Below are 24,594 nucleotides of genomic sequence, written 5' to 3' on the forward strand. Positions count from 1 at the left end.
TGTGTTTTTCTTTAGCAGTTAGGAAATGTCTTTTTAAAATAAGATTTCACACTGTTTTAACACTGTTGTATCTTAAATCCTGTTTTCCAAGAATGAAACCCGAGCTGACTTCTTTGTTTCTAGAAGTTGCTTAAAATGGAACCTTAAAATAGAAGTCAGTCTGATCTAGGAATCTATTCATCAGACTTTACATTTGGGGTAGAAAACACCAGGAGGAGGTTTTGTGGGTGAACCCTGAGGCCCTTAAGGATGTCTATAGGGTTTCAATCCAGGAGTCATATCACTAGTTCCTAGAAAAACATTTGTGTATTTTCTTACTTAGCATCTTGTTCTTTAAGGGATCAGACTGGGTTTCTTTTTCAGAAATCTTCCGGGTTAGACAGCATAAGTGGGCCTTATTTTTCACTCCCGTCTATTTCGGACAGGGGCATGAGAGTAGTGTTGGAACGGCCAGCGGGGAGTTGGGCTGGTTATTCGGAAAGGCAGCAGTGTGCCTGAAGCACCTTCATTGTTTGAGCCTGCTGCCTAAAGGCCATCCCAGAGAGCTCCACGAATGTGGCGCTGGCGCCTCTGCTTCCTGGTTTCCGAGAGTCTGCTTTGACTCTCTATTCACCCTTCCCAGTAGTCAGAAAGGAAGGGAAAGGGAGGGGAGATAGAGTCTTTTTTTGAAATTCTCTCTCCTGTGTGGGCCGTACAGGTGGTTCTGGGCTTGGGAGGGTGAGGAAGTGCTACTCATGCTTAGATGGAGCCAACAGGTATGAGAAACCAATGGGATCCTTTTTACCAGCTTAGGGGACAAAATGAAGTCACATTCCCTTTAACATTAACCCTGAGCCCCCACCCCACTATCTTTCTTCCCTTCCTCCATCCTGTCTGTCACTGGTTCCATCTCTTAGGGTGCGCTCATTCAGTCCAGGTGTTAACCTTGGTTGCCGTTGCCTCCAGGGCGGGAGACCAGCAAGCCTGCTCCATCAGCTGTGGAACTCAGTGTCCACTTTTGCTAAACTTTTCAGTGCTTTAGCACAGGCTGGCCTCCCCAGAGATGTGTGCTCCGGTGGCCCCGGCCAGCCAGAGGCGGTGCTGGTCTGGCATTGGCTTCTCCAGTGGAGGGCTGAGGGGGTCTCTCTTCTCCCTGAAGTTTATGCTCAGCTCTGTACAGCTTACACCTGGCCTGCTGGGGCTACAGCACACACTTACCCCTCACACGGGGCTGTAGAGCCACAGTGTCTGAGACAGTGGTGCTCTCAGCCACATGCTGGGCCTTGACCTAGTCTGCCACCCAAGAGGAACAGTGGCACTTCCAAGTCTGGGATGGGACATTTGTTTCAGAGGTAAACTTCACCTTGGGGTCCAATGGGCCTGAGGATGGTCCACACACACACTCATACACACAAAAACTTCTGTTTACTTTCATGAAGGAAGATGCATTCTCATTCATTAGCCTCTTTTAATCTTCATACCAGCCCTGTTCTAGGGAGGGCACTAATGTGCATGTCAGATCGCCCAGGAAGCCCGGGGAGCAGCGGGCACATGGACGGAGGCAGAGCTGAGATTCCGGCCAGTGCTGTGTGCCTGAGGCCCTGCGTCTTCTTAAGATGTTGTGCATTCACACAGCAAGGGCGTGGTGACACCTTCATGGTTCCTGAATGATTTTATTTGGGTATCTTAAAGTCCAGTTTCACGTAAGGTCAAGTTTCATAATACAGGTATTCTCTGCTTTTAAAAAGTTTGCTCCATACCAATTTGCTATTTCGAAAAGCCTACGTCGGTATCTGTTTTTGCTAACCAACAGAAATCTGAAAGATTTTTACATTTATGAAAAAGTGAAAAACAAAAGTAGCATTCAGCATTTATTTTGCAGCGAGTTGTAAGGACAGCACACCCCGCCCCCACCCCACCCCCAGCAGCAGCGAGAGCAGCCCTGCCAAGCTCCTTGTCTGGAACTACATTTGGCACCAGAGCTTTGAACTGTGTCTGTGGGCATATACGCTGTATCTCCATTTGCTGTGTGCATCTGTTAGCAAGGTGTGTCCTGAGCTAGTTGCTTCTTCACTTTATGCGAGGTTTCATGGGAGCACTCTACTGTCGGACAGCAGGGGAAACCTCGGCAGGCAATTGTTACGAGTATGAATGTCTGGATATGATGCACTGGACTGATAAAGCTTTATTCTCTCTTTAGATATGGCCGACTTTCGGAAGTTTTTTGCAAAAGCAAAGCACATAGTCGTCATTTCAGGGGCTGGCATCAGTGCCGAAAGTGGGATTCCGACTTTCAGAGGAGCCGGAGGTTATTGGAGAAAGTGGCAATCTCAGGTTAGTAGAGTTTCCAGAATATTCAGAAGTTCTTCTGAGTGAAATCACAACAGAGTTTGACTTAGAATATATACTGATGCCTGAAACCCAGAGAGCAAATTCTGAAATTAACTTATGACCCCTGACCTGTTCATTTTGGCATCAGCACAAGGTCCATGGGATTAAGATCTGACATTTAAGCAAAGCAGCTACGTCCCTTACTTTCTAGATATGTGTAGATTGCATTTATTCAGATAACAGTTAGATTTCTTCTAGTAATTAAAGTGGAATCAGAAAACCTTGGTTAGCACGAGTCATTGCTATAAATATTGAAATTAAGTATTACAATTTTTTTAAGTTTCTGTGAATGTTCCACATTAAAACTGAAGTTGAAAAAAGCCTAGACCTTGATATTAAAAACTTTATATGAAGGCCCTTAGAATGTAAGTTTAAAGAAATTGAGTTTTTATTGAGGTGTATTATCCATACAATAAAACACACCAATTTTAAGTGGACAATTCAATGACTTGACGAATGTAGGCAGTGCAGCTACCACCAGGTCCGGGGCGGAAGGTTCCCTGCCCCAGATTAGTACCTCTGCGGTCAGTCTCTCCCTTCCCCAGAAAATCCGGAGTTTGGAGGGTGGGGGAGATTGTTGATGTATTCATCGTCCCACCCCCAGCTTCCAGAACTCTGGAACAGTGTAGGTGCTTAACAGATTTTTGTTGGTTGAATGAAGACAAACATAAAGAATTACTTCAATACGTGACTTCCAAATTCAGTAGGTAATTTCTCATTGCGTGATGGATTAATGAACCTGCCCTTTTTTCCTATATGAAGTCTCAGGATGGCAAATATTTAGGATGCATTGTCACTTCTCTAGCGCCCCCCAGGTGAGGCCTGGGGATGTGGGCATGGGGNCCATACAATAAAACACACCAATTTTAAGTGGACAATTCAATGACTTGACGAGTGTAGGCAGTGCAGCTACTACCAGGTCCGGGGTAGAAGGTTCCCTGCCCCAGATTAGTCCCTCTGCAGTCAGTCTCTCCCTTCCCCAGGAAATCCGGAGTTTGGAGGGTGGGGGAGATTGTTGATGTATTCATCGTCCCACCCCCAGCTTCCAGAACTCTGGAACAGTGTAGGTGCTTAACAGATTTTTGCTGGTTGAATGAAGACAAACATAAAGAATTACTTCAATACGTGACTTCCAAATTCAGTAGGTAATTTCTCATTGCGTGATGGATTAATGAACCTGCCCTTTTTTCCTATATGAAGTCTCAGGATGGCAAATATTTAGGATGCATTGTCACTTCTCTAGCGCCCCCCAGGTGAGGCCTGGGGATGTGGGCATGGGGATCATCACCTTAGAGATGAAGGAGGGGAGGAGGAAGAGCGGAGGGCCCTCAGCGTCCCACGAGAAAGAGGAGCCGCAGAGAGCAGTCCCCGGATTAGAGACGCGGAGGGGAGTGCAGCAGGCGGGAGGAGGAACTCCGGGAGGGGCGGGCCGTCCCTCGAGAGCAGCTCAGCGTGTGGGGCAGCAAAGGCACCTGACATAGCATGTCTGATGTCCTCTGTGTTCCCAGCCCACACAGGGTGGGCAACAGTAGGTTTACAGTTGTGAGTATGCAAAACACAGGTGATTCCAGTATTATTATTTATGTATTCATGACTTGTAGACCTGTGTTTGCCCACTTCTGTGTATCCAGGGTCATGTGCTACCTCTGAACTGCTTAGGCCACTTGGGCTGTAGGTGGAGGGCAGAAAGCACAGAAGTGCAGGGTTGACGAGAACAATCCACAGCATAGACAGTCCACTCCCGTGACTGCCGGGCAGATGGGGACCTTACCGTAAGATCAAATGTGCAATTCCGCCATCGCCACAGTCAGGATACTGAACCCTTCGGTCATGCCCAAGGTTCCCTCCTGCCCTTTGCTGTCAGCTGTCCGCCCCAGACGGCTACTGCTCTGTTCACAAAATGAGATCTGTCTGTCCTAGAAGAGGAGTCACACTATAAAACACATTTTTATATATTTTGTTAGTATAATACCTGTGGTGAGTGTGTAGCTGTAATTACAGTTATAAAAACTGAGTTTCTCAACTGTGGTCATTACACCTCATTTAGGCATTGTACATTCCACTTTCTCCCTGGACAAATGACACTGACTTCACATATTTTGGAGCTCCAACCTAGATTACCTTCCTGCTTGACTTCATGTTCATAACCTACTTGAGCAGTAAATGGGACAGGCTGCGTTTCCCTGAGTTATAATTGGGGAACTTAAAACTGATTTCTCAGGTCTCTCATTGTCCAGGATTGGGACACAGGCTGCATAGAGCCCCAGGCCCTGCCCATGTTTGCCACGCTGTGTGCACCTGCAGCAGACAGCCCGCTTGCGCCCTCCCAAAGCTGTCTGCCTCCAGTGTAGAGAAACAGGGGCCTGCAAGTGTTTTTCGAGACTGCCTTTCACTGCAGGAGCCACGCCCCGCTGCCTGTGTTCTGGAGCTTTGGCGCCTCTTTCCCTCCCTGACTCCTGCCTCCTCTCTTATCCGCAGGCCCTGGCCACTCCTGAGGCCTTTGCCCAAAACCCGTCCCTAGTGTGGGAGTTCTACCACTACCGGCGGGAAGTCATACAGCGCGTAGAGCCGAACCCCGGGCACTTCGCCATCGCCAAGTGTGAGGGCCGGCTGCGTGAGCAGGGCCGCCGGGTCACAGTCATCACCCAAAACATCGATGAACTGCACCGCAAGGCTGGCACCAAGAACCTTCTGGAAATTCATGGTGAGGACCCTCAGCCTCACATGCGCAGGGAACCAGACTTTAAAACACATGTCCTGCCTTGTCTGGGTAGCTCAGTTGGTTGGAGCATTGTCCCTGTATGCCAAGGTGGCAGGTTCGATCCTCTGTCAGGGCATGTACAAGAGAAAACCAAGGAATGTACAGATGAGTGGAAGAACAAATCCATGTCTCTCTCTCTCTCTCTTTCTCTCTCTCTCTCTCTCTCTCTCTCTCACACACACACACACACACACAAATCAAGGTGGCAGGTTCGATCCTCTGTCAGGGCATGTACAAGAAAAAACCAAGGAATGTACAGATGAGTGGAAGAACAAATCGATGTCTCTCTCTCTCTCTCTCTCTCTCTCTCTCTCTCTCACACACACACACACACACACATACAAATCAATTTTAAAAAACTAAAACAAAACACATGCCCTGCCATTTTCCACCTGGACTCACTAAAACAGAATCTGCATTTTGACAAGATGTGCAGGTGTCTGGTATGTACAGCTGATCCTGGAGAAGCACTGGTCTGCACAGCTGCGTGCACCCTCCTCCCTGGGGAGTTCCGTTCAGGGGGTTGTGCTCGGAGACTGCTTAGCTGGGCTGAAGGGGCCAGGAGGTATGGGCCGTTGAACAGCTGTGTCTTTAATAGGATGTGGCAAAGGAGGACCTTGGCATTCCTGGGGGTATCTGTTTACTTTCCCTTTGTCCCTCAGTTGGCACTGCCCACTGAGGCTGCGCTTCTGCTGAGCACTCCATCCTTTAAGGAGCTGCCAGCTCAGTCACCTTCGCTACGAAGCCCACCACTTTTGTGACCCACAGGGGTTTTGTCTTAGGTCCCTTTGGCTTCCCTTCTCTGGCCTAATGACAACCTCCTTTTCCCACTTGTCCTCTTAATTCTTTCCCCTCTTTGCTCTCACCAGAAATCTAATAAATCTGTCATACAAGAGCCTAAATGGGCATGCAAGGATTTTCCCCCCAAGGACATTTACATTTAAGAGTCTATAAAACGTCAATCCCAAGGAATGCATATTCTAATTGTGGAATTCCCAGAAACGGTGGCCCAGTTGGGGACGTTGCTTGTGTGAGTGTGTGTGCCCTGAAGCGGCCCTAGGCTGTGGTCACCCTGATGATGAAGCTGAGCACTGCTGGCCGGGATCCCATCTCTCTCTTGTGTCCCAGAAGTGTTAGCCACCCCCTAACCACGTGTCTTTTTGGCGCCTTTTCCTGCTGGATGTGGGATGGTGCTTCCACATGGCCTTATTTATCTGCTGCGTCAGAATGTGGGCTGCGTCACTGCCATGTACAGTGTATCAAATGGGGAGAGAACCTCTCTTACCCAGTTCCTTTAAGGATTGAATAAGATAATATGCGTATATGCTTAGTGGGGGCTTTTTTGCTTTCAAGTGATGAGAACTCTCTTCTAATTTAGGTGAAAACAAAAGGGAGCCCTTCCTTTCATCAGATTGAAGATGCCATTGATGTTCAGATGCATCATGTTCCTAATGTGATGCTTAGAAAGAAAATAATCTGCCCAAACCATGTTATCTTATTCTACTATCCCTTAGAATTGCTATTTTATTCTTATAGAAAGGGCTTGTTAAAACTTCCTTAGATACACATTTTTAGAAACTATCACTCTCACACATAAAAAACAACATATGGGTGAAATAAAGTGGTTAAGATGATTCTTCTGAGTGTGTTGTGAGTGAGTCCGAGGCACCAGCGACTGTGCTCCTCGCACACTGCTGCGCTCTGTGCCACCAAGGGGTCGGCGGTGCAGCATTTCCTAAGAGGGTGCCCTCTCTCATCCCGGGGCTTCTGTCCCGAGCTGCTGATGCCCGTTGTGCAAGTTTGGTGCCGGGCCTTTCTCAGTCTTACCAGCAAGTGGTGGTAGGAGGGTTCTAGACAACGGGGCAAGGACTCCGCTTCTTCGCCCAGCGGCCCTCACCTGGTTTGCTGGCTGAAACATGCAGGGGCAGCCTTTGTCCAGTCAGGACACCGAGGTTAACAAGGCACCTCATGGATCCGTCATTGCTATTATCCTGCCACAAGTCTGTGCAAGTGCTGGCAGTGGGAGCCACGTCACACCCATCATGTGGCTGGTGGCAGTTGCAGGACACATCTGAATTTCAGAGACGTTAACACGAGGAAAAGTGGCCATGCTAACGCTGACACAGTAGGTGTGTTGGCTCACAAAACTGAGGAGCCCGGGGCGGAGCCGATGTCACTAGCAGGCTCCCTGTCTTTCTCTCCCTGCCTCTCTGCCTCTCTGCCCCTCGCTTTGTGGACTCTGGGTTAGTTCACGTCTCCCCCTGCAGCTGATCATCTCCATGGTGCAGCAAAGGTAGCGTCCAGCAGCTGCAGGCTCACCCCAGCTCAGCTTTCTCCTCAGAAGATAACCCTCTGCATGGCCTAGCCTGGTCACGGACCTCCTTTTTGACTAAACGCTGCCACTAGAGGGTTAGGCTGCCGTGATTGGGCCAGTCTGGAACGTGTGCACAAACTTGTATTTCAGGCTGTAACTGACCGCTCCGTCAGCTCAGCACGTGATAGAGGAAAGGTAGTTCCTCAGCTAAGTGACGCTCGACAGAATGGAGCAGTATCCGTCCCCCACAGCATGTGATGTGCTCAGCACAACACGGGCACATGGCGAGTGTGCAGGAGCTGTAGTCACCATTATTGGGTTAGCTCAATACTTACTCATTTTAAGTTTTCTTCATTTATCAGTTGATTATTGATTGATTGATCTGGTGTTGGATAAAAGATTCAAGTTTATTAAGTTGAAATTCAGATTTGTAAACACATCTCAAGCTACTGAACCTTTGTCAATCATGTACTTGGTAAATCACGCCCTTAGGTCTGGTTGGCCTCATCTACCCTGTAGACCAGTTCATTTCCACCTGAACATCACTCCAAGTAATCTGAGAGCTCCTTCGTCGTGGAGGGCATGATTCCATCTGCCTGTCTTCCCTGCAGCTTACAAAGCCCTGGAGGGCAAATGCTCTTGGCTAGCTCAGTAGTACTACATGCCTTCACATTTCCCGTGATAACTGGGGGGAGGCCCACTTGCTAAAATGAACATATAAAAACTAAATGACTTTGTACCTTTTGGACATGGAGACAATTGCTCTTGATGATATTATTTCTGGTTCTGCTAACTTGTGTTTTTCAGGTAGCATATTTAAAACTCGATGTACCTCTTGCGGAGTTGTGGCTGAGAATTACAAGAGTCCAATTTGTGCAGCTTTATCAGGAAAAGGGTAATTATGCTGCACTATAGAATAATTGTATGTTGTCTTCTCTTTTAAATTGAACTTCAATGTGAGGAAATTGTACTTTATTCTAAGATCTGCATGGATATTTATGAAAAATTGGACCAAATACATTATAGCATATTATAAAAGAAATATTTGGCTCACGATTTACAATGGTAAGGGAAAACCACAGGATCTAACTATACAGTACAATCCCAACTTTGTATTTAAACACACACACACACACACACACACACACATCCCCCATGCTGATGTTTCTGTGTGTAGGCAATAGACCTGAAAAAAATACAGTGATTTTCAGGACTGGTGGGATAATAGGTAATCCTGATTTCTTTTATATATATTTTTGAATTTTCCAACAATTTTCTGGTGACCATGTACTATTATTGTAAATAAGGAAAGAAATTAAGAGTAGACTCAGAATATTCAGAAAAATTTTACCAGACCATTTTAAATCACTATAAATCATACAAGAAATATATTAATATAATGGCACCGAAAAAGATTCAAATTATAACACATACAGGGCAAATCATGAAACTCCCCCTCAGTACATCTGGTTCTCCACATACAAATTCCCTCTGAGGTAAAACCACTGGTAATTATTTGATGTCTTGTCTTTGAGTATAATTAGGAGTTTTGTACCATATCCTAACAGGCAAATATATACACTCATTGGGTTATGTTATGTCTTTGTTCCTTGATTATACCAATGACATTTCTCTTTCCTAATACTGTTTACTTCAGTGCTCCAGAACCTGAAGCACAAGATGCCAGAATCCCAGTTGAGAAACTTCCCCGGTGGGTAAAAATCTTTCATCTGTATTTGGTGTTCCAGGTCGCAAAAACAGAAAATGAGGAATCAAAATCTAAGTTCATATGGTGAAATTCCTCTTAAATTCGCCAATGTAAAAGCTAGGCCTGACCTATGAGGCCAAGGGCAAAGGCACAGAGGATGAACCAAACCAGAGTAAAGGGCACTGTTGCTGCCCAATCCCTTTTTGCTTTGTGTTAGTGCAGGACAGTGTGAGGCCTGGAGAGTGTCTGGGGCTGTTGCAGTCCAGAAGCTTATCCAGTGTATGTAAAGCGTAGAGGCTGGCGTCCTGTAACTGGTCAATGAACCTTAGTTACTATCTTCTTCATCCTCCTCATCGTCATCAGTGCTATTTATTAATGCAGGTTTATGGAGGCAGTAAAAGGTCTTGCAAAGATGAAATTATGGAATCAAACATAATTTTTGTAGATTCAAAGAAAACCTAGAAAGTTTTTTACATCAGTTTTTAAAAACCAGATGTAAAATAGCACTTCTAAAAGTGTTTCAGACAGCGCTAGACCCGTGTGAGGTTGGTGGGCAGCGCCTGCGCAGCAGATGGCGGTGACGTGGCACTCGGCAAGTTTCAGTGCTTTCCCTGCGCTGTAGGGCTTCTCTGAGCATTTCGTGCGCTGAAGGACGATGCTGTTACTCTCTAAAAGGTGGTTATAATATATTGGTATTTCACTAGTTTATTTAAGCACAGAACCCTTTTTATTTTTCTTAATAAGGGTTTTCATTACTAAATGCTAAAGTTTCGATCTGAAAGAACAGGGAATCCTGGAGGGGTCCTGAGTAGGACATTAATATGGTGAAAATGGTGTTTGGGGGAGATTATTTTATTTTATTATTTTAAAAATATTTTATTTATTTATTTTTAGAGATGGAGAGGGACAAAGAGAGGGAGAGAAATATCAATGCGAGAGAGATACATGGATCAGTTGCCTCTCACGTGCCCCCAACTGGGCATCTGGCCTGCAACCCAGACATGTGCCCTGACCAGGAATTGAAGTGGCAACCTTTTGGTCTGCAGGCAGGTGCTCAGTCCACTGAGTCACACCAGGCAGGGCTGAAGGAGATTATTTGAGAAGGCACACATAAAATAATGAAGAGATAGTAGGGAGTAAATTATGAGAGATTTTTAGTAATCGACACTGGAAAACTTGGCTGTTGACAGGGCCAGAGAGAGGTGGATCTCAGAGAAAATAAAAGGAGGTCATTGATGAAATGAGGGGATAGTTGTTCCTCTAGAGGCAAGTCCGAGTCCAGGGGATAGTTGTGGCTTTAGAGGCAAGTCTGAGTCCAGTGTTCCTCCCAGGCCTGGGTAACTGGGCACAGTCGTGCCCATGAATGTGATGAAGTCACTGGGAAAGAGAAAACTGTTTTAAGAAAGGGAAGGTCAAACTTGGCTGAAACACATTTGTCTCCAAATCAACCCAGTGCTTCCAGACAAAATAAAAACTATAAGGCAGTTAAAGTTAGTACTTCGTATTCAGGACAAGTTCCTAAGGGCTGGGAGGGTAGGGATGGTGATCAGAAGGAGCAGGTCTGGACAGACTGGATTTGGGGAAGCCCTGGCCTTCCTCTGGTCCACCTGGGCAGACCTTCTGGCAAGGCTCAGGGGTGGGTTAAGGATCATATTCTTACAGATGTGAAGAGGCAGGGTGCGGGGGCCTGCTGCGACCTCACGTAGTGTGGTTTGGAGAAAACTTGGACCCTGCCATTCTGGAAGGAGTTGACAGAGAGCTGGCCCTCTGTGACTTATGTCTAGTGGTAAGTCATGTCCTTCCCTGATTGTGGCCATTTTCTGAAACACCAGAACTGGGGTGGAGATTGTTCCCTCCCCCTTCCCCTCCCCTCCCCTCCCCTCCCCTCCCCTCCCCTCCCTTCTCCTCCCCTCCCCTCCCCTCCCCCCTCTCCTTCCCTTCCTTCCTTTCTTCTCTTGAGATGTGTTTTGAGCGCCTGTGGTGTCCTAAAGGAAAACTAAGAAACAGTGAATAAGAATTGATCTTAAAACACAACACTATACAAGACCATGTCTTGGGCTTTTTAAAGCCATCTCCCCCTAAAAAAAATTCATAAAAGGAGCATGTTATTGATTCTGATTTTTAAAATAATATGTGCTAATTACTAAATTTAATTGAGAAACTACAAAAAGAAGAAACTAGAAATCACTAATAATTCTTCCAACCAAAAATAGTGTGTGGGCCTTTTAGTATGTTTTCTTCCAGACCAGACCAGGCATGAGCAGATTGTGGCCTGTGGGCCAGATCTGACCTGTCCCCTGTTTTTGAAAATAAAGTTTTGTTGGAACACAGCCATACTCCTCTTCGTTGTATAGTCTATGGCTACTTTCATAGTACAATGGCAGATTTGAGTGTTTGCAACAGAGACCATATGTCCTAAAGAGCGTAAAACATACTCCATTTGGCCTTTTCCAGAAGTTTGTCCACCCCTGGTCTAGACATTTCCTTATGCAGATGTGGACATATTGATTACAGTTTTTTTTTTAAAAAAAGGGTTCATACTCCCCAAATACTAACTTCAAAAGACTATATGCACTCCTATGTTCATTGCAGCATTATTTACAACAGCCAAGATATGGAAACAACCCATGTGTCCAGCAATAGCTGAGCAGATTAAAAAAGCTGTGGTACAAATGTACAGTGAAATATTATTCAACCAAAAAAAGAACTATTTGAGACTGAATGGATGGACCTAGAGGGTGTTATGCTCAGTGACATAAGTCAGTCAGAGAAAGACAATACCATATGATCTCACTTCTATGTGGACTCTAAAGAGCAAGATGAACAAACAAGATTGAAACAGAGTCAGACACAGAGTGGACTGGTGGTTCCCGGCAGGGACGGGGATTGGAGAGCTGGGTGAAGAGGTGAAGGGTTTGAGAAGTATGAAGTGATCGTTACAAAATAGGGGACGTAAAGTACAGCACAGGGGGTACAGTCAATAATATTGGGATCACTGTGCACGGTGCTAGGTGGGTACTGGAAATACTCAAGAGAACACTTGGTAAAGCATAGGATTTTGTAACCACTGTGCTGTGCACCTGAAACCAATACAAAATAATACTGAAGTAAAGAAACTATAATTTTAAATTTTTAAAAATAAAGTTGAAAAATGGGCTTATACAATATCTTATGTTTCAAAACTACTTTGTTCATGTAGCAATTCACTTAACATATTCCATGTCAGTACATCAATGCACATCATCTTTTAATTGGCTGCGTGGTGTTCCCGTGTATATTTTCAACTGATCCTCTATTGTTGGACATTCAGGATGTTTTACATTTTGATATTTTATTTTTTAAAAAGATTTTATTTATTTATTTTTAGAGAGAGGGGAAGGGAAGGAGAAAGAGAGGGAGAGAAACATCAATGTTTGGTTGTCTCTTGTGTGTTCCCTACTGGGGACCTGGCCTGCAACCCAGGCATGTGCCCTGACTAGGAATTGAACTGACGACCCTTTGCTTCACAGGCCCGTGCTCAGTCCACTGAGGTAGACCAGCCAAAGCTAAATTTTGATATTTTAAACAACACTATGGTGAATAGCCTCAGACATAACTCTTAACAAGCTCTTGGCAAATTATTGCCTCAGGAAAAATTTCTTAAAAGTGGAATTATTGGACAAACGGTAGGCATTTGTCCAATGGCATTCAAATTTTCCTTAATATGTCTTTAAAAACAGAGGCACTTTCTCACGGGGGCATCCTTGTTCTGCCAGTAACTACTGAGTACATCCCAAAGCTGAATGTAGGGTCAGTATTCATGCTAGGTGGCTGCAGTGAGACAAGCTGGCTTGTAAAATACATTCTGGTCTTCCCATCCCCCCCCCCCCCCAGCTCTGCCTCCAGCAACCTCAGAACTTGAGTTCGGCTAAGAATTCAGATCCAAGACTCAATTATAAGCACAGGTTATTTTAGAAAGTAACAGGGGTAGAAAAAGTGAGTGGTGGAAGAAGTAAGCCAGCTGGCCTCTGCATTCTTGTAAAGAATGTTTATAAACCTATATTCATAGAGAAAAACCTGAAAGAATATATATCAAAATGCAAACAGATAACTACCTGGGTTATCTTCAGGTAGTAGGATTATGAATGACATGTCTATGGTTTTTCCTTTGAATTATCTAACTTAAAAAAGGAACATGGATTATTTGTATCACTTCAAAGAGCAGAAACAAAAATAAAATTAACCCCAAAAGGCGATGATTCATTTTGTTGCCACTCTCCATTTGCACAATGCTCCTTTTCATGTCTTTCTGAGTTCCAGTATCAGCCAAAAAGGCACCCCTAACTTCCCATTTGCCCCTAAACGCTCTCCTTTTATCCCATCTGGCTTAGTTTTCCCCACACCTGCAACCACAACCTGCCAGGGTCTACGTGAGATTTTCCGAAAAAATGTTTCTTCTCTGCACAGGGTGGTCACTTGTCTGTCTCCATCTGTTTGCTTGCAGGTGGGCACGTCCTCTGTGGTTTATCCTGCCGCCATGTTTGCCCCCCAGGTGTCGGCCAGGGGAGTGCCAGTGGCCGAGTTTAACATGGAAACCACGCCAGCCACGAACAGATTCAGGTACAGAGATTACCAAAGTGGGAGATGGAAGGGATTAAGCAGGTTCGGGGATGGTCCTCTACAGAGATTTTTACCTACTGTTCTAATTAAACAACAACAACAAAAGGCACACCAAGTTTGCGTTTTATTTGGTCTGTTGTTGCTTTTATGGAAGAACAGAATGTTAACTGTAGACAGAGGTGGCTCTTTTTACGAGGGGTTTGTCATTAGACCTTTTATTTTTTCACATTTTGAAAGCTCTTCTTTGATTCCTTAGGTTTTGCTTTCAGTTGTATTTTTAAACCAGATTTAGTAGCAGCAGGCATTTAGATGTCGGTAAGCCTGGGAGATACCTACTCAGAACTTCATCGCCTCTGCTTTCATTGTGAGGCTCCCTGGGCACGTTCCCCTGGCCTAATGGCCAGGGATATTTGTACCCGTGGCCATATTCTGAAGCTGACTCTGTTCCCCATGTCTGTGTGGACAGAGTGGATTGTCATAGTGTGCAATTTCAGTCCCATTCCATGTCTTTACCTTTGTTTTCCTTTCTTTTTTCACTGTTGCTTTTTTGTCTTCACTTTTAATTTACTTTTTATATTATTGTCAGTCTGCTTAATTCCTTTCTAGAATAAGATAAAATATAAATAACTAAAAAACAAATATAAGTAAATGAAATTATAAAATACCACTGCAGTTCTTGTCATTACTTTAATCAGTGGTTTTCAAACTTGTCTGCTTATTTTTGAAGTGCTGATGAGTGAGTACCACCCATGACATTCTCATAGAATTGGTCTGAGGTGTAGCTTCTAAGGTGATTCTAATGTATAGCCAGGATGAAAATGTCTGCTCTAAGTTTTCAATGGTATAAAAAAAGTGCCACAAACTGTGCAGAAACACAGTTTAATATGATCCTCTTCAGGTGACTTGGCTGGCTTTTGTCCTAGTCTTCGACAGGTCTTTTAAATCAGCTATAGCCTGTGTCCTCAGTCCATAGTTCTTTGTGTGCAAGTGGTAGGAACTAGAAAGACATCCTTTAAAAAAATTGCTCTCTATATAAAACTTATACTGAAGTGCAGAATGTTATTGAAAGAGATAAAGAAGACCTAAATATGTGGAAGGACATCCGTGTACATGGACTGGACAATCTTGTACGATGAAGGTGACCGTACTCCCCACGTTGATCTGCAGACTCACCCGTCTACCAAAACTGCAGCTGGCTTCTTTGCTGACATTGATAAAGTGATCCTAAAATTCACATGAAAATGCAAGGGACCCAAATAGCCAAAACAAAAAGAAGAATAAAGCCAGAGAACTCATACTTCCCAATTTCAAAACTCACTACAAATGTATAGTTTCCAAGATGTTGTGGTGCTGGCATTAGGATGGACGTGTGGTTCTGTGGGATAGGGCTGGTAGTCCAGAGATAAACTCTCACGTTTACGGTCAGCTGGTTTTTGGGAAAAGCGTGAAGACAGAGCAGTGGTCGGAAGAACAGTCTTCTTAGCGAATGCTGCTGGAGCGGTTGGGCAGCGGCACGCGGGAGAGTGAGCTCGGAGCTCTTCACACCGTGTGAAAAAAGTGACTCAGGTGGGTCACAGGCCTAAATATAAGGGCTAAAAATATAAAATTCTTAAGAGAAAATGCAGGAGTAAATCTTCCTGACCTTGAGTTTGTCAAAGCCTTTTTGATATGACGTGGCATCAAAAGCACAGGTAACATAAGAAAAATGAATAAATTGGACTTTAGCAAGATTAAAAACTTTACTTCAATGGACACCATTAATACACTGAAAAAGACAGCCCACAGAATGGGAGAAAATATTCGATAAGGAACTTGTATCCAGAATATATAACGAACACTCACAACTCAATAAGAAAAAGACAAATAACCCAATTAAAAAGTGGGTCAAAGATTTGGATAGATAGTTCTCCCAATATAGACATATAGTCAATAAGCACACTGAGAAGATGGTCAGCATCCTTAGTCTTCAGGGAAATGTAAATTAAAGCCACAACAAGGTTCCCCTTAACAACCTCTGTTACGGTGTACAGTCGTCCCTTCGTACCCACAGGAGGCGCATTCCAAAACCCTCAGCGGATGCCTGAAACCACAGACAGTGTGAACCCTATATGCACTGTTTTTTCCTATACATATGTGTCTATGATAAAGTTTACAAACTAGGCACAGTAAGAGGTTAACAACGATAACTAATCATAAAATAGAACACTTACTATTTAATTGTAATAAAAGTTCTGTGAATGTGGTCTCTCAAAATACCCTCATGGTGCTGCACTCACTGTCCTTGTGATGGTGTGAGATGATACAAGGCCCATGCAATGTGATGTAGTGAGGCGCTCAAATGGCCTGCAGTTTAAAACTTATGACTTGTTTACTTCTAGAACTTTCCAGTTAAAATTCTTGGAGTGAGGTTGATTATAGGTAACTGAAACCATCGATACGTGACACCATGGATACGCGGAACTACTGTAATTTAAAAAGCAGAAAGTAAATGCTGGTGAAGAAATTGGACCCCTCATACATTGCTGGTGGGAATGTACCCGGGTGCAGCTTCTCTGGGGAACAGACTGGCAGTTCCTCAAATGTTAAACACAGAGTCAACGTAGAAGCCAGCAATTCCACTCCTAGGAATGTGGCCAAGAGTAAGGAAAACATGTTTACACAAAAATGTGTGCGTGAACGTTTATAGCAGCAGTTGCTCATCATTATCAAAAAGTGGAAACAACCCAAATGTCCTTCACCTGAGGAGTGGACAGACAAAGTTTGGCATATATACAATGGCATATTATTCAACCATAAACATATTGAAGTGCTGACACGCTACAAGCTGGATGACCCTTGAAAACATTATAATGAGTGAAAGAAGCCAGATACACAAGACCACATATTGTATGATTTTATTTATCTGAAATATCCACAGTAGGAAAGTCAGTAGAGACCAAAGGTAGATTGATGGTTGTCTAGGACGGCAGGAGGGAGGAATGGGGAGTGACTGCTAATGGGTACAGATACATTTTGGGGGTGTTCTAAAGTTGACCTTACTGATGGTTGTACAACTCTGTGAATATACTAAAAAAAACAGTCATATATTAAATGAATAGATTGCATGTGAATTATGTTAACAGAGATATTTAAAAATAATATTGTCTTCTAATTTAACCACTGAAAAAAATGGATATTAGGCCTCTAATATGCATTGGGTCACACATGTGTACCACCTGGGCTGGTTAGCGTCATTCAAAGTGATATCAGAGCCACGTACCTGGAAGCTCTTGTTGTCTACTTGAAAGAGCATCAGAATACTCCCAAGAGTGGGATGGAGTGAACTTTCTGAAGGAGCAAATGAGCTACGTCCCAATTCCATTCATCTGATGTGGCTTATTTTTAGTCATTGATCTTTAGCTCATCTCAAATTAACTATGAAGAATTAAACCATTATTATATTAAATTAAGAAATGCAGATAGGGAAAAACTCAAGTGTTTCCACAACCCAAGATATGAAATGGTGTCTGCCTCTCATGCTCTGCACCAACTAGTAGTAGTCCAGGGCATCCACTGCGTATGACTTCATGTGAAACCAAATTGAACTTGGCAGTTTTCCCTGCAAGTTCAGAAGAGATTCTTGGCATGTAATGACATCATTTCATAAGCCAGACCTCCTAAGCCCACAGACATAGCATTTGCCTCCCACTGAAATATGTTAATATTTCAAGGTGTTAATTAGTTCTAGTTTTGTGTTTGTCATTTTCCCCATCCCTGATCGCTGTCTTGGATGATTTCTGACAAACCATTACTGATAGATACTGTACATCTTTGGATTCAGGCTTCAAGGCTCTGACTGTTATTCACCCCCAGGGTCCTTGGCGTGTGAGGGTCAGTGCATTTGCTGAGGCGGAAGTGAGATTCATGTGCACAGCCAGGGTGTTGGTGCGTAGGGCCTTCTAAGAACCCGGGCCCCCCACACCCTGCAGCCACCATGATGTTCAGCTTTTAATTTCTATGAACTTTGGAATTTAGTTGACGTCCACAGATATTTTTTAAGTAACTCATATGTTCTAGACACTGTTCTAGGTGCTTAGAATAGGACGTATCAGTAGACAAATCAAAAAATCTACCGTGAGAAGATGCTACTCTAGTGGTGCAGGCAAACAGTACACAATAAGCATAAATTTATTATATGCAAACTCTATAGCATGTGAGAATGTGGGTGACCTTCAGAAAAAGCAAAGGTGGAGTTGTGGATGGGGTGCAGGGAGGTTGCAGGGCTCAGTTGGGTAGTTAGGGCCACCCTCACTGAGAAGAGATTTGAGCAGGCTTGGAGGCAGTGAAGAAGGTAGCTAAAGAGATTATCGGGACTAAGAGCTTTTCAGACACTGGGACCACCTAGAGCAAAGGGCCCAAGGGGGAAGCATGCATGGGAGGTTTGAGGGACAACAAAGGGGCCAGTGAGGCTGGAGTGGAGGGGGCACATCCCAGAAGACACAATCAGTGAGGTAGAGAAGTAACATGTTTGTGCTGGGGAACAAGTGGCCCCAATGAAACCTAATTGCTGGTGGACTTTAGAAGACTTAAGTCATTCTGTGCTGGACAATGGTTTTGTAGATTGCTCAAATTTGTATTTACTTATCAAGAGTGTAAAGAGGCTACTTCTTTTAATTCACAGTTGACTACATTTGACAGGGAAGCCCAGTACCCTTTCTGACTGCATTGGCAAGGGGAGCTTGTAAGGGCCCTTTTAGTCCGTGTGTTCCATCAGAGCCCTAGTGGTCTGTTAATTAAAAAAAGAAAAGTCAGCCCTGACCGGTGTGGCTCAGTTGGTTGGGCATCGCCCACAAAGTGAAGGGTCACGGGTTCAACTTTTCCAGTTTGATTCCTCCAGGCAGGGCACATGCCTGGGTTGCAGACCCATCCCCAGTTGGGGCACATTCGAGAGGCAACCAATAGATGTTTCTGTTTTCACATCAATGTCTCACTCCCTCTCTCCCCCTTCCCATAATCCTCCTGGTGCTCCCCAAATTTTCCCAAAGATAAAAATCACCCAGCCCTTATTTTATAAAACTACTCAGACAACCAAGAAAATCAGATACCTAGGTGCTAGTATACATTTCCTAAATCAGAATGACCAGCGCAAGAGGACTGTTATTTGTGTGTTTAACGAGGGACTCAGGCAACTCTTATCATCAGTAATCTTGGAAAATACTGGATTTCAATTTCTAGTTTTGATGTTTTTTCTTTTTCTAAGTGGAGAAAGAATGTACAAAATGAAGCTTATGATGCAGTCTCCCCCCCAGGCTTTTCCACTTATGGCTAATTTAACAATTATTTTTAGTGACTCTGTGTGTTCCTAAGGCATTCCATTAATATTCCTAGAAATAACCCTCTTTTAACAGCTATATTTTTGCAGTTTATTACAAAATTTTAAATTCAGTTGGATAATTACATGAACCAATAAAAGTGGCATTAGCGGGTTCTGGAACTCAGTACTCTTGGGTAATCTACAACTTCGGGTGGAGCAAAGTGCGTGGGAGCCAGGACACGGTCTTCAGACATTTTTGATCGGGTACCTCTGTCACGTTTGTCAAGTTGACATCTAAAATTCCATATCAAAATCATGAAAAAAGATGTGATTCCAAGAGTATTGGAAATAAAACATGACGTTTTAAAATAAAACAGCCACTGCGGTTTTCACTGTATCCAGGCAAGTCTGATGATGCGAGTGCTCAATACCTGTCATCCTCCATGTGCAAATTAAATATGCAGACCTTTTCCTTTTAACTTTTTAATAAATATCCACCTGAGGATACATTTTATTTATTTGAGAGAGAGCACATGAGAGAGAGAGAAACAGTGACAGGTTGCATCTGGTTCGCACCCTGACAAACTTGGAGCTTCGTGGTGCTCCGGCTGACGCTCCAACCCACGGCGCCGCCCGGTGCGGGGCACAGCCCTGTTAACAGCTGGAGCCTTCACAGTTTTCCTCTTTGTCTTCGAACTTGTATTTCCATTCTACTTCCATGACAGGAATTTGTACTAATGTAATGTATTTTTATGTTTGGAAATCTTTTGTTGACTCCCCTATTTATTATACTTCTGCAACAAAATATCTGGTGAATTATTCATTTTCAATTTCCTTAAAACTTAAATGTTCTCTTAAAATTTTTGTCTAGATTGATTTATCACTGCAGCAATTTGTAGTATGTAGTTGTTTAAAACAACAAACAAATGGTAAATTTGATGAACACTCCCATAAAAGTAAAATTTTACTGGTACCGCATCATGGGATGTGCATTTTTGGAATTAGTTCATGTATCCATGGCTGAATACTATGGAGTGTTAGGAGACAGGCCCTTCACATTGTAGCCCATGGTCACCAGAACTGAGCCTGTAGTCAGGAAAGACAGGCTTCCTGAGTGAGTGTGACGAGGGAGACCCCACTCCGGAGGGGACAGGGGCATGTCTCCAGACACAGAAGAAAACACAATTATAGGATTTGTTGGGGGAGGGAGGTGTAGGTGAAATTTAAATGAAGCCGTTTTCAATAGATCGGCAACTGGTAGGGCTTTGTGAAAAGGGGTTCGGTGGGTCTGGCTGGCAAAGTGGCCTCAGGGTCCTGTGTCCTTGGAAATGACAAAGGAAATGTAGGTGTGGACTGTCATGTCCAGACACCCCTCACCTGGTAGTCAAGGCTCCCTGGAAATCAAGGCTGCATCTCAATGGCAAAGTGACTCAGATCCTCTAGGCACAAGGGGATTGTTCATTCTTGACTGCTTTAATTTCAAACAGCAAAGTTTCTGATACTTTATGATTTTAGAAGACTAAATTCCTCAGAGAGTGAAAAAAGGTATGCAGTTACTCAAAGAAGGGCATTGTTTGAGTAACATGGATCTTTGCAGCTTGTCCTAGGGACAAATACTGTTTTCTGTTCACTCTGCCGCTTGCTTTATCCATGCTCTTGCTCCAGTCTGAAGGATGGCAGGGCAGGTTTCCACGGGCCCATCTCAGTCTTACATTTTTAGTGTCAATTGTAATTCTTAGTTTTTCCTTTTTATAGATGGACATACAGAGAGTCCCTGGCCACATAAACCCTGACATGAAAGGAATTTCCTATGGCATGGCCACTCACATTTTGGACCTCCTTCCATGTTATATGCTAAAATATCCATAGTAATTTTATATCTCATTTTGTTATCTGTTCATGGAAAATTCTCTCAGACCCTCTTTCAGTCTTATTGAAAGCAAGATTGAAATGGCCCTATTTGCATAAGGATGTGATACCCAGCCTTTAGAAATCATTTGCTTTCTTTAATCTACACTGATATTTCAAATGGCTGGTTTTCCATAGGCTTTCACAGTCTGGGCTAAGGCACCATTGTAAGATATGGGGCATGTGAGGGGCACAGCTTGCCTTTGGGATGTGGGAGAAGGGTGGGTATGGAAGGGGGCACCGGAGAGTCACTTTCTCAGGAAGGAGGCCATGTGGGATTGGGGACATGGAAATCCCCTAAGAGCTCTCCGTGCCTGGCTGTAATTCTTGGAAAGTTCTCAAGGGACTGTAACCACTGCGCTGGTGAGGAGTTTTCTAGTGGCCAGTGTGCCCGCGCTCCGGGTGGCAGGAGGAGTGGGAATGCCATTTGGTCAGGGAGGCCCATTAGTGGCCATATGTGGAGACCACACAGGATTTAGGGAGAAGGCATTCACCATTTGTACTGTGTCAAGAGTAAATAAGATGATAAATTACATTGAGCAAATGTTTTTTTTTACTTTTAATTATGTTCAGTTGGTTTTCTTATTAATAATACATGAGAAAAAAATACCTGCTTTTATTTCTTATTCAGAGTTGGGCTTTTCTTTTTCATGCCCTAAGTGTTTTCTCTTGAAGGAAGCAGAAATCATTGATTTTTCTTCTTCCTCTTTGCACTTTCTTTTTTCTTTCTTTTTTTCCTCTTTTTTTTTGACTGAGTCAGAGCTTTGTGAAGTTCAGTGGATGGTTCAAGGGGCCTGTTGACTCAGCTCAAGTCCTGATGGTCTGTATGATGCATGAGGTTACTTTTCTCTTGTCCTCAGTACAGATGAATTCTATTTTAACGTAGTATATAGGTATTGTACAACTTGAAAACTTCAGTCATGAGTTTGGCAATACAACCATGAAATATACTTTATAATTATGTCTCCCCTTGCCCCTTAAAATAAAATTCTTATTTATACCATCTAAATTCTAGGCATGCCCTTTCCTAAATTCTCTTGAGCATAAGGGCCAGTCTGTAGTGAAATGTCTATATCTGGAGTTTTCGGAAACTAGATGAAAGAGGTGGGCACCCAAACTCATAGTACATTTGTGGGAATTTGGGTTTTACTCGGGGTGCAATTAAGAAGCGTGACTTGCTGAAGTAGTACATTGGTTTAACTCCTCTCTGCTGTATTTGTCCTTCTGTTTCAGGTTTCATTTCCAGGGACCCTGTGGCACAACTCTTCCTGAAGCCCTAGCTCCTCATGAAACTGAAACGGTTTCTTAATTGCTCTGGGGAAGGAAGAAATTATAGAACATCTCAATACCAGGCCTCAAATAGAGGAGACACAGTTTTGTGGATGGCAAGCTGAATACTGGAGATCTAAAAATACCCTGTGATTTCCTGTCTGGCATCCAACCTGTTGATAACTGATAGGGCCTTAGCGGTTACAATAGCAAATGTAGTTACAAGAAGTCAGAGAACTGTAAAGTTGATGCATGTTATTTGGCTTGAACTTAAACATAAGATACCTCTGATGGGTTTGGTTGGTTATTGGGAGGGGAAAAATTCTCATTTGAGTGTCTTAAAATGTAATTATCCCATTTTTGCTATTTGGCAAAGATGGAAGTTGACAGGTAAAAACCTTGATAATTCTGACTTTTGCACAAGTTTAGATAGAAAATAAAATCACTCTTTACAGTAAGTAGTTTATTGTATAAAGATTTGGCTCCATGAGTTATCTTTGTCGGGGACATTTTCTTTTCAGTATTTAACTTGTTTGGTTGCTTTACCTCAGAGTATGTGGAATAGCTTCAAACAAGAACTAAAGCAAGGAAGGAAAAGTAGTTTAACAAGGCAGAAAAATCAGGATGAGACCAAAAAAATGATGCAAATATATAGATTCTAAAGGCAAACACAATTGCCTAAAGTTTAGTACTAGCCTTTTTAGCAGACAAGGAGGAAAGAGAGAGCTGATTGTAGACTTTCTTAAAATCATAAACTCAGAAGCACACAGCCCCTTTGGGGTCTGCCAGCCTTTCCCAGACATTGAATTCTGAAGAGAGTGTTTCCCATGGGACTTTACCTTGGAGTGAAGTAGCAAGAAAACAGTCCTCACCTCAAGCCCCATCACCTAATGCAGCATCCGGCCCTTGGAATGCCTGATTGCTGTCCAGCAAGCATCAGAGGCCTGACTGGGAGGAGTGGCCTTTAGGAACCTGTGTAGGAAGGTCACACATGGCAAGGTTCCTTGGATCAGGTGACTCCCCAAGTGATTACAGACCTGGCCACATCACCCAGCCCCATTTGTAAATGCAAATTACAAAATTGCACTTAATGTTCCATCCTCACTTGGCTTTTGTGGACATAAATGACAAGACACCATCACATAAAACTACTGCATTTCCAAGTCACACCTTTGAGTAAATCTCAAAGGTCCTTCATATGGACAAGAAGGATATTCATAACCTACAAGGAGGCTGAAGGGCCAAACTGTAGGCTTCATTTCACACTTCCCATGGCTGGGTCAAGGCATGTACACTGAGGGGACGGACGTGTGCGTAATACTTATTATGGAGTTTTTGTGCGTAAAATACTGTCATTGTTCTAATAGGTTTGTTGGTGGACTTCTTGAAGTTACTTTATACATTTTCCTAGTGTTAGCGATGATGGAAGTCAGCACACTGTCTCGGAAAGTCTGATTATTTTTAATTTCTATCTGACCAAGGCCCAGATATTTCAGAAGTGTTCTTTGCAACTCCTCTCAAATTGGGGCCTTTGTAACAGCAGCTTTCTGTGTGCACATGTATGTTTTATCATTTTTGTTCACATTGTGGTCTTATTAGAGAAGATGAAAGGAGAAATGAAAATACAAAATATGAGGTAGAAATTATTTACTGTATTCAATTTACTATTACTGAATATTTAACACATGATAGGCATTAGAAATAAAATTAGTAAGCCATGAACCTTACCCTCAAGGAGTTAACAGAATGGTTGGGCCACCTTTCTTTCTTTTTAAAAAAAATTATGTATTTACTTTTAGAGGGGAGGGAGAGAGGAATAGAAACATCAACGTGTGGCTGGCTCTCAATTGCCCCCTACTGGGGACCTGGCCTATAATCCAGGCATGTGCCCTGACTGGGAACCCAACCAGGGTCCCTTTGGTGTGCAGTCTGCACTCAATCCACTGAGCCACACTAGCCAGGGAAGGTTGGGACAACTTTCATGTAAACTATTATACAGTGTAGAAAGTGCAGTAATGGAATTTGTGCAAGATTCACAGGAAAATGTAGCTAGAGATGGGCAGAGTCAGATTGGAGTAAATGTTAAGGCGTTTGAAAGGTTTTTGAGATATTGTATAAACAGGAGTTCCACGTGTGTATCAGTAGAGAGAACAGCATGTACAAATGATTGGCAAATGTGAAACATCGTAGTTTGTTTGGAGAATGATGGATGAATCATTTAGTATTGAATAAAGGGTGGGAGAAAATAAAAACAGGTCATGATGGGCCATTTATGCCCCCCCAAATGAAATACTTGGTGGGGAAGATAATACTAGGGATGCATTCACTATGGCGAAGTCATTCTTTCACCAGATTCAGTATTTGCGATGGGC

General features: G+C 43.4%; 1 protein-coding gene across 1 annotated transcript in view; it reads left to right on the forward strand.

Moving 5' to 3' along the window:
• The window catches only part of SIRT5 (sirtuin 5), a 33,806-nt gene extending 11,107 nt beyond the window's left edge, over positions 1–22,699 (forward strand). The window contains exons 3-9 of the mRNA XM_037037893.1: positions 2,180–2,313; positions 4,849–5,074; positions 8,253–8,340; positions 9,103–9,156; positions 10,816–10,939; positions 13,637–13,752; positions 22,187–22,699. Coding sequence (XP_036893788.1) covers positions 2,180–2,313; positions 4,849–5,074; positions 8,253–8,340; positions 9,103–9,156; positions 10,816–10,939; positions 13,637–13,752; positions 22,187–22,262 — 818 coding nt within the window. The 3' untranslated portion in view covers positions 22,263–22,699. The remainder of the gene's footprint in view (positions 1–2,179; positions 2,314–4,848; positions 5,075–8,252; positions 8,341–9,102; positions 9,157–10,815; positions 10,940–13,636; positions 13,753–22,186) is intronic.
• The last annotated feature ends 1,895 nt before the right edge of the window (positions 22,700–24,594 follow it).

Source organism: Sturnira hondurensis, unplaced genomic scaffold (genome assembly GCF_014824575.4).
Source record: "Sturnira hondurensis isolate 20B ecotype Veracruz unplaced genomic scaffold, ASM1482457v3 Scaffold0023817, whole genome shotgun sequence".
NCBI lineage: Eukaryota > Metazoa > Chordata > Mammalia > Chiroptera > Phyllostomidae > Sturnira > Sturnira hondurensis.